Source organism: Furipterus horrens, unplaced genomic scaffold, assembly GCF_987537825.1.
Source record: "Furipterus horrens unplaced genomic scaffold, mFurHor1.1.pri manual_scaffold_10, whole genome shotgun sequence".
NCBI lineage: Eukaryota > Metazoa > Chordata > Mammalia > Chiroptera > Furipteridae > Furipterus > Furipterus horrens.
The window spans coordinates 87526496-87540053 of NW_028327180.1; the positions used below are offsets into that span (position 1 = coordinate 87526496).

General features: G+C 42.4%; 1 protein-coding gene across 1 annotated transcript in view; it reads right to left on the reverse strand.

Moving 5' to 3' along the window:
* Window positions 1-382: 382 nt before the first annotated feature.
* TIMD4 (T cell immunoglobulin and mucin domain containing 4) overlaps window positions 383-13558 on the reverse strand; it is a 32013-nt gene continuing 18837 nt past the window's right edge. Inside the window, exons 5-8 of the mRNA XM_090288489.1 lie at window positions 4503-4549; window positions 3030-3129; window positions 1682-1721; window positions 383-575 (exon numbers count right to left, since the gene is read on the reverse strand). Of these exons, the coding sequence (XP_090144615.1) occupies window positions 488-575; window positions 1682-1721; window positions 3030-3129; window positions 4503-4549 (275 nt within the window). The 3' untranslated portion in view covers window positions 383-487. The remainder of the gene's footprint in view (window positions 576-1681; window positions 1722-3029; window positions 3130-4502; window positions 4550-13558) is intronic.

Consider the following 13558-nt stretch of genomic DNA (forward strand, 5'->3'; position numbering starts at 1 on the left):
AGGGAAGGGCCAAGAAATCAGGACCCAGAGGCAAGGTCACTGACAGAGACATGGGGTTCTCCTTCCAGTATGTGGGGCCCTACCAGGTAGGAGACAGATTAGGCATGTTCTGTGTGAGCACCGTGAGTTCAACTGGGACTGAAAAGCACATGCTCCCTGGAGACAGACTTTACATATTTCTAAGTCTCAAAACTTGTCTGAGATGGAATGGACTCCACTAGGTGTGGTAGTGAGCTCATCAACACAGGAAGTGTTCAGGTGTAGCGTGGACGATCACTGAGCAGTGATGCTACCAAGGAAATTAAGGCCCTGTGCAGAGACGGTATGGACTCTGGAGTACCTTTCACTTATGAAACTAAAGCAAAACTGGCTCAGTTGACACCAGTGGGACAGATGGGCTTTAAAAAACAACCACAAACATTCTAAGACTTATTCTGACAGTTCACACATCCTGCCCCTGTCCTCCATTCTAAGCAGAAGTGGCGTGTCATAGCGTGAAGAGACCATCCTCATCTTCTCTTCCATGCTGTATGTCATCGAGGATATTTTTACTACCTTCTCCAGCGTTGTCTAGCCTGCAAAGAGAGAAGAGACTGATAATAGGAACCACCAGGACCAAGAATAAATGGATGCTGCTCAATTGCAACACAGCTAACCAAGGCTGGGAAAACTGAGGCCACAGGGGATAAAGGGCTTTTGTCAATCTATTCTAATAGGGGACTTAGAAGGTTCTGTATTAGAAAATATAAAATCACAACCTAAAGGTGTTTATTTACAAATATATACATATATCTGGCCAGGTGGCTCAGTTGGTTGGAGCGTTGTGCTGTGCACCAAAAGGTTGCAGGTTCAATTCCCAGTCAGGGCACATACCTAGGTTGTGCGTTTGATCCCCAACTGATGTTCCTCTTTCTCTCTCTTTCTCCCTCCTTCCCTCTCTCGCTCTCCCTCTCTCCCTTCCCCTCTCTCTAAAATCAATAAACATATCCTCAAGTGAGGGTTTTAAAATAAAAATCTCCAACTATGGCCTTGGAAAGTCGCCTCACTAAGCCTCAGTTTCCCTACCTGTTAGTAATTATTTATTAACAGATACTGTGGTGTTGGTGCAATTATAAAGTAAAGAAAGACAAGGTCTTCATCAGAGTTTACATCAAATCTTTCTATTTCTTTCCCAAGTTATAGAACAGGAAAAATATCCAAAATCCCTTTCTAGAGACTCCTCAAACTATTTTTTTTAAAAATGCTCCCATGGTCTAATTGGGCAGAGGAAACTATATATCCCAGGAATCATATTCTATGTGTTTTTCATTTTTCATACTGCCAGCTCTCTTTCCCATGGACTCCAGTTTAATAATGTCCTTTGAAAGGAAGTTGCCCAGAGATGAACGAAGAACTTCTAGCACAGAGTAGAAGGACGTACTGTATCACCTTCTTTATTTTGCATGTCATACTTCTGTTAATGCAACCTGCCTTTGCATTTGCATTTTGGACAAATCTAACAGTGTTAACTGAGACAGAAGTTCATGTGAGCTAAATCCCCACCTCTTTTTCACCTCTAATGTCACATTGCCCCAACCCTGTGTTTAATCAAAACACAAGCCATTAAACCACTGAGTAGTAGCTAATCATTTGTAACACCTTGTACTATCATTACAACGATCAGTCATGCAAGATGAATTACCTTGTGTGTTTCCGGAAGCAATTGGTTTTCATGACTTTCCCTGAAAAGACAAGACCACAGTATAAGCCGGGCGCTGTGCTGGGGAAATGCTGGGAGAGGCCCACGACTGCCTTCGGAAAAGCCGAGGTAGTCTAAAGGCGAGAATTTAGGGACTGGCTTTGGCAGAAAAAGCCATTCCTCTTCCTGGACCAAATGACTGCTTCTTTAGGCCCCTCAGCAATGCCCTTCAGCTACCAAATTGTTCTAGTGTCGCAGACACCACTATTAAGCTGCTTCATACCTGAGTCATTTGCCTACCCACAATTCAAGTACTCATATGGGTTTTAAAACATTCCTTATGAGACTTACCCAGAATATCTGAAAACATAGCATCCCTTTGTAAATTTCCTTTGGCAGTGTTCACTTAGGAGCAGGTTTCAAAACATACAAGTTTCCCCGTTGTGGCTCAAACAGGCTGAGATGATTACTAATCTTATCTTCTCACTTGCTACCTTGAAACAGCTCTTGTTCATGACTACGGAACAATTTCCCTCCATTTTAAAACAGGACCGGGGGCCACATGCCTATGCTTTACATGAAAACTATAAACCCTAGCTCATGACTCCTTTTTGTAGTGGGGGACAGGGTGAAGGTCATGGGCCAGCTGGAGAATTTAATGACAAGTGTGCACCCTGCCCCTTGAAAAATGCAGATAAGAACATACAAGTACTTTTGTACATGATTCGAGGGATTCTCTTGTCCCCTAAGTTCCATCTGTGGACCCCAGGTTAGAAAGCTTGCTTTAAGGAAACAAATAAGAAAACCAGGTATCATTCATGACTTTCCTGGTGCAGCCCTAGCCAAAGGAGGAGGCTGGGCCAGGGTTTCCTCCACCCAAGAAACTGATGATAAATGCACTGCCCATGTAAGGCAGGAGTGAGGATGGAATGAGTTAGGCATGTCAAGAGTCTAGCATCAGGGCCCTGACTCAGTAGCTCAGTTGGTTAGAGTGTCCTTCTGATACACCAAGATTGTGGGTTCAATCTCCAGTCGGGGCACATTTCAAGAATCAACCAATGAGTGCATAAATAAGTGGAAGAGCTAATCAATGTTTTCCTTCTTTCCTCCCCCTCTAATCAATAAATAAAAGAATCTAGCATTAGGACTGGCACAGTATAAGTGTCTCTACCAGAGGATGCTACACGAAGCCTCTAGCATGTTAGGGAGAATGAGTTTACCTGTCACTTCCTTGACCAGGATGGACACAGTGATAGGAATGGGAGTCTGCGGAATGGAGAAAAGGAGTAGGAAGCAGCTTTGGTCTACTCCTGGAGCCTTAAAAGCTCTAAAGGGCTTCATCACTCCTTACCTCGCAGGAGAAAAGCTACAGTCAGTGCACACACGCACAGCACAAATCCCAGGGAGGAAGCGATGATCTCCAGCAGAGGGGAGCTGCCCACCTGGCCTATCTGGTGAGACACAGGAAAAGCAATTGGGGCACTTGTTCCTGAACGTCATCCTCACATGAGTTTCCCGTCCCGACCACACCCTCCAGCAGCCAGCAGCTTCACTGCATCTCCCCATCTTTGGCCCAGTGTGTCTCTAGACCAAAATAAAGCCAATCTTACAAAGAAAAAAAAATCTAATCTCTGAAAACCTGAAATATGTACCCAGACCCCCACATTTTCCTAGGCCTTAGACATGGGCATATAGGCTATGGGGCTCAGGGGTCTGAAGGTGAAATAGAATGGTGCTGTGAGCCGTGTTCACTATCAAATCACTTTGGTGGCCACTGCCCTCGTCCCTGGAGCTCTCCCCGGCCCTGCACCGTCCTTCTCTTGGCTGGCTCACACTTCTAGAGGCAAGATTGAAGAGAAAACGGAACTCAGTTTCACATTTTCTACAGCAGTGGTTCTTAAAGGGTAGCCAGGGGACCCATGAGATTAAAATAATTTTCACGAGACATTATTTGTCATCGTGACTGTCATTCTCTCCCAAGACGCACATGACGTGTGAACTGATGACCCCATCTCTCTGATGTGGACTATGTTAGCCAAGACAAGAAGCTCTCTGTCTCCTATTCAGCTGAGCATTGACATTTGTAGATGTAAAGCCCTGCCACTTGTCTCTGTAAAATTTTCTCACTTGGCAAAATATAGTTATTTTTCATAAAATGTATATTACTTATGTTAATGTATAATGGGTTTGTTAGTCTTATTTTTAAATGAATAAATACTGTTTTTGATTTCTCAATTATTTTTTATGAGTAGGAAAGGGTCCTGACACCACACTGCTTGGAAAGCACTGCGTGGCAGGCACCATCTAGCTCTTGGGGGGCTATGATACCTCCCACTGTCCTATCCTCCAACATGGCAGCAAGGACAGGAGAGCTCTCCTTCTCTAAGGAGAGAGAAGAGGAAAAAAGAAAGGAGGGATGGGGGACCTTCACTTTTCCTTTTCATGTCTATACTGTTTCAAGTTTTTATGTAATGTGGCTTGGATCACTTTTGTAATAATAAACATTAATGAAGAGTCCTCTCAGAAAATAAGAGAAACCCTGGGGGCAGGTGTTGATTCTACAGGATGTCACTGATCCTGGGCCACACAAAAGGAACACAATCATTTTCCATGTTTTTCTATTATTCCCCTTTGCTTTTCAAAGCATCTGCACATATAAAAGTAATCATATTAATATTATTTCTGCCAAAAGTCCAAGTCTGTGAATTCCTTAGCTATTTTAGAATAGTCACGATTCATTTTGCACCTTAGATATATCTGCCCTCCCTGTAGATTTTTAAAATCTAAGTCACACACTTCAAATACTTCACAAAAAAATGTCTACCTGTTTTTCTTCAATTTGATTTTGCACGAGAGTTGTCGTCTCAGAACCTGGGAAGGAAAAAGGAAAAGAAATGTTTCTATTATCTGTGGGAGAATGAAATGTTACATTTTGAAATAGTTATGTCAAAGCTCATCTGGAATTTCAGTTGATGTGTTTAGTCTTTCAATATCAATGAATTTATGAACATTTGCTTTGATATGGTTTTACCTAAAGCTCATCTGCTATCCAACATGGTCCCACAGAAACATCTCCATTTTACGGATGGGTGGAGTAAGGTATTAGGCCAGCAGACAATAGGGCCTAATTTTTCTACAGGTTCCATCAATACATTCAGGATTTTTATCCAGCAAGAAAACATATCACTCTACCAGCTAACAAGTATTTACTAAATATTTATGATAGACGAAGCATTTATGGTAGCTGTACCATTGATAAATCAATGGAATGTATAACTTAGTGCAGAAGACCGAATTTAATTTAAACACAGTTGAAAAATAGTTACAATTATGCAAAATTCTGGGAAGAAACAATCTCAGATATCATGGGACCATATCATGATGATGGCGGTCTGCAGGGTCAGGGATAATGTCCTTGAGAAGGTGAAGTTGAAACTGAGACATGGGGTCATTTATATATAACTGAGAGCTGAGTTCAACAAGGAAAATATGCTGAGAATCTACCAAGTGCTAAGCACTGTACCCGGCACTAAGAATGCTGAGATGAACAGGGCATGGCTCCAGCCTCACAAAACTTACAGCACATGAGGGAAGGGAGGCCAGAGGGTTACTTAAGTATTAACAGTCCGAGGGTAATAATGATGGAGCTGGGACAGGCTGCTGGAGAGGGTGGGCAGACGGAGAGGCACATAGGCCAACTTCGTCGCTCAGCGAGAGCTATTAGAATTAAGCTCTGTGAAGACAAGATCCCTCTCTACCAGCTCAGAAAGGGACTCCCAACACCTCCTGGCACATATTTGGTGCTCAATAAATAGATTTGAATCTGAATCAAGGTTGAGCTGGAGATATGCAGGGGGCTGTCAAAATGCTCACTGTGTATAAGAAATCCAATGGCTGGCCCTGGCCGGGTAGGTCAGTTGGTTGGGGCATCGTCCCAATGCGCCAGGGTTTCAGGTCCGATCCTTGGTCAGGGCATATACAAGAATCAACTAACGAGTGCATATATAAATGAAACAACACATCGATGTGTGTGTCTCTCTCTCTAACTCCTCTCCCCAACACTTCCTCGCTCTCTAAAATCAATCAATCAATAAAAAAAATTTTTAAAGAAGAAATCCAAGGGCTGCATGTCCAGACAGAAAAGAACAAGCATCCTGGGAAACCCAGCACTTAAAAAGGTGAGCAGAAGAAGCAAAGAAGGAAGCAGAAGAAATGGGCAGAAAACAAGAGCTGTGTCACAGAAGTCAGAGCAGGAGAAGATGTCCAGGAAGGATGAAAAATCATACGGGCAGTACATTCTTCTGATAGATACAGAATGCACACATAGACAATGCTTGAATGGCACAAAGATCTAGGCTAACAATTACTGAAATGAAACTGCGTGTGATTTCCCCCTAACTTCCCTGCTCACAAGGCACGAGAAGAAATGTGATCAGTGTCATGAGGCTCAAAATGTGCTATGAGAACTTACGGACTGGGAACACGACTTGTTGAATGCCTAGCCACATAAAACTCTGAGGGGGAAAGTCAGCATGCTTTTATATCCTACTAGAGCTAGAGATTGCAGGTGAGAATTCAGAAGTCCTACCCGCTTTCTGTCAGAATCCTGTCGTACTACAATCATTTGTGATGGATAAGCCTGAAATTGAAACCATCATAGAGAAAGGCAGCCTGGGTCAGTTTCATCGGTGCTAATCTGTGTTTTAAATTGGAATCATCTAATGGGAGAGATAACCGGCCAACACAAACACTGCTGAATGATATCAAACAGCACTTTTCTTCTTTTTATTCTCCTTCAGAAAACGCCAAAAGCCAGTGGGGAAGCGCTACAAGGACCACAGTGTTGTACATCAGACAGCAACAAGAAACACAAATAGATGATTTTTCTTCCTTGTGAAAAGTAGCGACGCTAAGGGCAAGGGCATGCAGGTTAGACAAGGCAAGACTGTTGGTTTTCATGGCTGCCGTCTGCGCTCTCGCGGCCTGGACATTGCCAAGGCCCTGAACTGCGACACAAATACCTTCAGATAGAGGCAGGAGGCTCCCAAAACTTGCAAAAAATGAAATAAAATTCTGTTCTGTGAGAGGGAAATTGTAGTGGTTTGAATATCGCTCCCCCCAGATCACGTCCACCTAGGACCTCAGACCGTGACCTTATTTACAAATGGGGTCTTTGCAGATGTAATTGCTGTAACTAAGGATCTTGAGCTGAAATCATCCTAGACTCAGGTGGGCCCTGAATCCAATGGCTGGTGCCCTTATAAGAGGAGAAGAGGAAACACAGAGAGACACAGAAAAGACAGAGGCAGGAACTGAAGTGACGCTGCCGTAAGCCGAGGCACACCAGGGGTCAGGAGGAGCTGGGCGCGGCAAGGGAAGACGCTCCTGGAGCTGTCAGAGGGAGCACGGCCCTGCTGACACCCCGGCTTCAGGCTTCTAGACTCCAGACCTGTGAGAGAATAAATTCCTGTTGTTTTCAAGCCACCTGGTTAGTGGTGCTTTGTCACTGCAGCCCTGGGAATTCGAGGGAATTGACATACAAGGGACAAGAGTGACCTTCACTTGGGGGGTAATCAGCCAAAGAAAAAATCAGGACACATGTACTGAGCACAGGTAACAAGAGTAAACCCAATTGAAGGACCTCACATTAAACTCAAAAAAGCATTCATCTAATGACATATTATTACTAACATTCCAACGACCATTTAATCCTCAGGAGCAACCCTGTGGGGTAGACACCATCCCATACTGCCAGTGAAAAAACGAGGCGCAGAGGGTAGAGCAACGCGATCAAGGTCAGACAGGCTGTAGGTGGTGGAGCTGGGATGTGGAGCTGTATGATTGACATCAACACCCACGTTCTCGAGGACCTCATTATATAGGTGCTGAAGCACAACTGTACCATGCACAAAATATGGTATGCAACAAGGATGCAAGAAGAAATGTTCAGCACAACAATTTACACTGAATCTAGAAAAAAGGATGGTCCAGACAGTGGTTTCCAAGGAGGGCTTGGTGCTTACCATGAGGGAGCAAGGCATCCACTGGGTATGGGGAAAAAATGTTAAATTTCCTCCTTTAAATGTTAAATTTCATCCTTTAAACATTTATTTGGGAGGGCTGTATTTCAAAATGTATGTATTAATATGGAGGTGTGTGTAAACAAATGATCAATAAATGTTTTTACTAATGAGAATACATTATTAATCTGGTCTAGAGAGAAAGAATGAGTCATCTGTCTTTCAAACAGCTGGGAGATGATGGTGGGTAGAATAATGACACTCAAATGTGTCCACGACCTAATCTTCTGAATTTGTAGATATGTTTCCTTACATAGTAAAAGAGACTTTGCAATGTGATTAAGTCAAAGATCTTGAGATGGAAAGATTTATCCTGGATCAACTACTGAGCCCAATGTAATCACAAAGATCCTTCTAAGAGGTAGGCAAAAATGTCAAAGTCAGGGTACGTGATGATGGAAGAAGGAATCAGAGAGAGAAAAATTTGATGCAACGTTGCTAGCTTTAAAGATAAGAGAAGGAATCTCAAGCCAAGGAATGCACATGGCCACTAGGAGCTAGAAAAGGCAAGGAAACAGATTCTTCTGGAGAGAATCGGGAAGGAATTCAGCCCTGCCAACAACTTGATTTGAGGACCTCTGACCTCCAGGACCATAAGATGATAACTCTGTGTTGTTTTAATCTACTATCTGGTAATTTGTTACAGTAACAATAGGGAACTAATACAGACACTGTGGTCACTAAGATCTTCCAAGACAACAGTGGCTCTGGGAATGGGCACAGTGATGAAAGGAAGGTTGACTTTTCATTTAAAACTTTTTGTACACTTTGTCCTTTGCCATGTATGTGTATTATCTACCTTAAAATAAATGACAACAACTAAAGAATCTTAAAATTAGCCATACTTTCCCAGGTCATGTAGTCGCCAATACTTTTGATTAATATTAGATTTTCCTACAGAGTGAAAAAGCATTTGTATTTAAAAAATACCAAAATATGGACCACTTGGCATCTAGAGTTCTCGCTGTAAATTAGAAAATTAGCTTGCTCGTTTAATTTTAGGCTCTTGGGTTCTTGGTATTATCAACTGATGGTCATTGGAGCCAATTCAATGCCAACAGAAAATCCCCAATTTGGGGTTTGGTGAAAAAGGAACTTGATTCAGTGCAAACAGCTCAAGAGAGCTATAGTCAGCAGCTGGGAAAACAGCATGGCTGTGAGGCCGCCCCAGGACCACGCAGCCCAGGGCCAGGCCACTCTTCAGCTAGGTCGCTCTGCTCTGCTCCGCTCTGTTCCAGTGAGATATCTTCAGTGTTTCAACTCCAGCTGGAGAAAGGCAGCCTTCCGTGGGAAGTGCGCTCTCTGAGCCAGGCGGGGAGCTGGCTTATAGGGACAGAAATCCCTGCCCCTGGTCCCTGATTCGTCCATCCTCACACAAATAAGGACCCTGAATCCTCACGGTTTGATTTGTCCAAAGGCATTGTTCTGATTGGTCAGAATAGAGCCACTCTGATTGGTCTCCGATGCGTAGCTCTGATTGAATGGGGAAAATCTCAGTCCTACTGTTTGAAATAGGATTCGAGGATCTCCTTTATAAAGGCTGGCTCAGATGGTGGAAACACAGTTCTGGCAGGCAGTTCAGCACAGAGGCCTCTCCGTGAAGTGCAATTTGTACGAGAGGCCTCTGTGCCAAAATGGCTGTTAGGCCCCGCTTTTTTATTTTAGCTCACTTAGCCACCAGGAGTCCTTTTTAGTAGGTGTCTTCCCTTCCCTAGCCCCTCCCCCAGGGTTCACAGTATGCATGCATACTCAGGCAAATTGTAATTTCTGTAAAATTTGACCCCAGACCTCAGAACATTATGAGGCTACCACCAGCCTCCCTTACACTTTACCATTACAAAGTAGTTATCTTTACTAAAGTTTCCTGGCTGTGGGACCTTAGGCAGGACATTTTCTCTCTCTGAGCCACAAAGTTTATTCATCTGAAAATGCATATATTTCACCAACTGGTTACCTATGTCCTTTTAAACCTTATTTCTAAATGACTTTTTACAGAGAATTTGACTAATCTGAGAAAAATCATTTCATAGTAATTTTTTAAAAAGGTTATAAAGCCATACTTAGAATACAAAATAAGTACATAAATACTTGAAAAATAAAGATAAACAAATACATGTATACCTCTTATTCCCCAAAGAAAACTAAAAAGAAACACTCAAAGGCTAAATACTTGTGACTTTGCATGGAACTATTATAGGCAATTATAGTTTTTCTTATTAGTACATTTGTATAATTTCTAAATGTTTTTCAAATGTAAGACTTTTAACTGTAAAATATCCTATGTATCAAGTGTTAATCACTGTAAACTCTAAGAGGCCTGAGTCATGAGCTCTTAGGTATGTGTCATGTCTCCAGAGCAGTACCACACTGACCTTCTAAGTGAAACCTTGAAGCAGGTGACAGAAACCCATTCACCCACAGCCCAAGACTCTGGGTGATGCTCTTAAAAAAAATGCCTCCCAAGAGGACTGACATGCAAAGATATACAGGATATACATCTATCTACATCTGTCTCTACATAGAGATAGATGTGTTTTATTTAAGTCAAAATGATTTGTTTGTCTAAAATGAGTACACAGATAAAATGCGTAACGTTCAAGTAGGAATGTAGACTAGTCAGTTGAGTTGCACCAATGTCAATGTCTTGGTTTTGACAACGTACTGCAATAATGTATGATGTTAACCCTGGGGGAAGCTAAAGGAAGGCAGAGGCCTTTCTGTACTATATTTGCACATTTGTGTGAGTCTAAAATTATTTCAAAATAAAAAGTTTTTAAAAAATGATTCAAACTTCAGCCATTTCATGTGGTCCAATCTAACATATGCATAATACGTAATGGCTTTGCAGTAAAAATTTGTTGAACAAAATTGTTGAGTGAATTTTAAAGGGAGTTTAAAACAATATAGAGAGTAATTTTGTAAAAAATTTGGGAATTCTGTAAAAAATGATAGATGTTACTATGTTAGTAGGAAAAAAACGGTCTGAGAGACTACAGCTCAAACTGTTACAGTAATTAATCTCTTTATCTTTGTTCTTTGAGGTGGGGCAGGGGTGGAGTGGGAGGGGGAGTAATGTTGGAATACATGGAATTTTCATTTTATAGTGTTTTAACTTTTTTAACAAGAGCATATCTTTATTTTAAAACATGAAAAATAAAGTTTAAATGTTAAAACTATAGCATAAAAACTCCATCTTTACCTTCAAAGGACTTATGATCCGGTAGGCAGGCAATGATCAGTGAGTGTTCTAGAAGAGACCTAGGGAAACGGGCCTTTCCTGCATCTGGACGGTATAGATCAAGGGTTGGCAAACTGCAGCCAGAGGGCCAGATTCAGCCTGTGGCCTGTTTTTGTTCAGCTCGAGAGCCAAGAATCATTTTTATATATTTTTAATGGTTGGGAAAAACCCAAAAGAAGAATAATGACACATAACACCTGAAAACTGCAGGCAATTCAAATTTCAGTGGCCATCAATAAAGTTTTACTGAAGCACAGTGACACCATTTGTGTGTGGGTGCTCCTGGCTGCTTTTGCACTAAAAAGGTAGAACTGAGGAATTGCAACAGAGACACAGTATGGCATGCGAGGCCTAAAATATATACCAGGAGTTTGCCGCCTCCTAGTCTGCTGTTGCAAGAATAACACCCGTGGAGTTAGGGAATTGAACGTGTTATATCTGAGCACAATTTTACTCTTAAAACTTTCAGACTTCCAGACCATAGAGCGATGGGAGACTTGCTCTTCAAGATGGTTGTGCCTGAGGCTGCAGATTAGAACCCACTGTCTCACTCACTCAGAGAGAACCACCTGCTGCTATGTGCAGTTCTGGAAAGGCACTGCATTTTTAGAATTTCTTTTAAAAATCCATCTTGAACATCACTTCTGTTCCTGTCCCACGAGCAGAAATTTGCTTTCAATGACTAGAAACTCCCTCTCATAATCAATTGAGCACTACTGCATGCCTGGCATAGTGACAGGCACTTCATGTAAATTATCTCATTTGACGCTTACAAAACCCATCAACAGATGTGTAAACTGAGGCTGAAAAACATTTAAATCATTTGCCCGAGGTAACACAAACCATAAAAGGAACTTTGAACCCAACTCTGAATGACTCAGAAAGTCATGATCGTTAACCACTCGGAGAGAAAAGAAAAAGAGCGTATTAAAATCCTATTTGAAAACAAACAATAACCGCTGAGCTTCATGACAGAAATCAATTGGAAATAAAAGCTATCTCCTCAGTGGATACATTTTAAAATTCCTGTTATCTATGTTGACTCATCATGGAATTCATAGACACGGGGACTCATCAGTCTCTACTTTTAAAACAAATTTAGTTCTAAAATAAGTCAATTCATAGATACAATCTCAACACAATCCTAGAATTTGGTATGTGACAACTTCAAGCCTTCCGCGATCCTGTCCTTTTATAGGTAGCATTGGCTTATGCTGCCCCCTACTGGATCACTGGGAGTATGGTCTCAAAAATCCAAGGGGTAGTTCAAGGATCCCAGAATCACAATATGAGTATTTTAGAGCTGAGAAGAATTTAAAATTGTTTTCTATGAATCATTTTTTTAATAAATAGAAAAATGTATCTGTAGAGAATTTCACTCACTCCAGGGTCCAGAGCAATAAGTTACAAACCAGAACCCATATTTTCTGACCTTAAGGTAGATTTAGAATTTCAAAATGCTTTTTGAAAGTAGAAACACACATTTAATTGATTTCACATATTCCTTTAAATTTGGGAGACCTCCACATGTCTTTAATATGTAGAATGACAAAAAAAAAAGAAGTGCTCTAGCCTGGCACCAAAAGTTTGCAGGTTCAATCCCCATTGGAGGTGCGTACAAGAGGCAACCGATCTATGTTACTCTCTCACATCAATGTTTCTCTCTCTCGTCTCCCACCCCCATCTCAAATTAATTAAAAACATATCTTCAGATGAGGATTTAAAAAAAAGAGAGAGAGGGCACCCTACATTTAATGAGTCAACAGAGCATTACATACATGACTCAGATTTTCCTCAACTCCGAGAGCAAAATCGGGTGGGGCCTATTTTTTAATTGTGAGAGGGAACAGAGAGCAAGTTGGGTTAGCACCAAAGACGGCTCACAAAGAGGAAGGAGTGACAGATGACGCCACAGTTCACGCAGACGCGGTAACAGAGGGAAGCCAGAGGCTGGGGAACACGCTGTGTGAGTCACCCTAGTTCTGAACTATGCCTCCCCCTCCTGCTGCCCACGAGGTGCCCCAGCAACAAAAATGTCACCATCCTTGTGAGAGCTGGGAGTCACCACCCCAGGCTACTGCTCTTACAGGTCAATCCCTGAGGGTCTTGGTGAAACACAGACAAGACCTCACCCCTAATCCTTCCCCATTGGACTCCTCTCCAAAGGGTCAAGTCCACACCACTCTGCCCACACCAGCTGAGCAATAATCCTGACAGAGGGAGGTGGCGAGGTGCATGTTTCACCAGGAACCTTTAGAATTATTGGTTACACCAATGATACGTGGTTACCCTATACCGAGCGCTTACTACAAGCCCAGCGCAGTGCGAGTACTTTCCATGTTTGACCTCAGACAGTGCTCCACACTCGGCACCATGATTGTCCTCTTCTCACAGTGGGGACCGTGTGGCGGTGAGACGGCAGGCTACTTGATCAAGTCACATTGCTTGGAAGGGAGTGAACAAACTCAGGGCCACGGTTAGCTACCTGAGAGCCCAGGCTCTTATTCTCTGGGCTCCGCGGCCTTGGGACAACATGGCAAGAGTTCATATGCACCTCCTCTG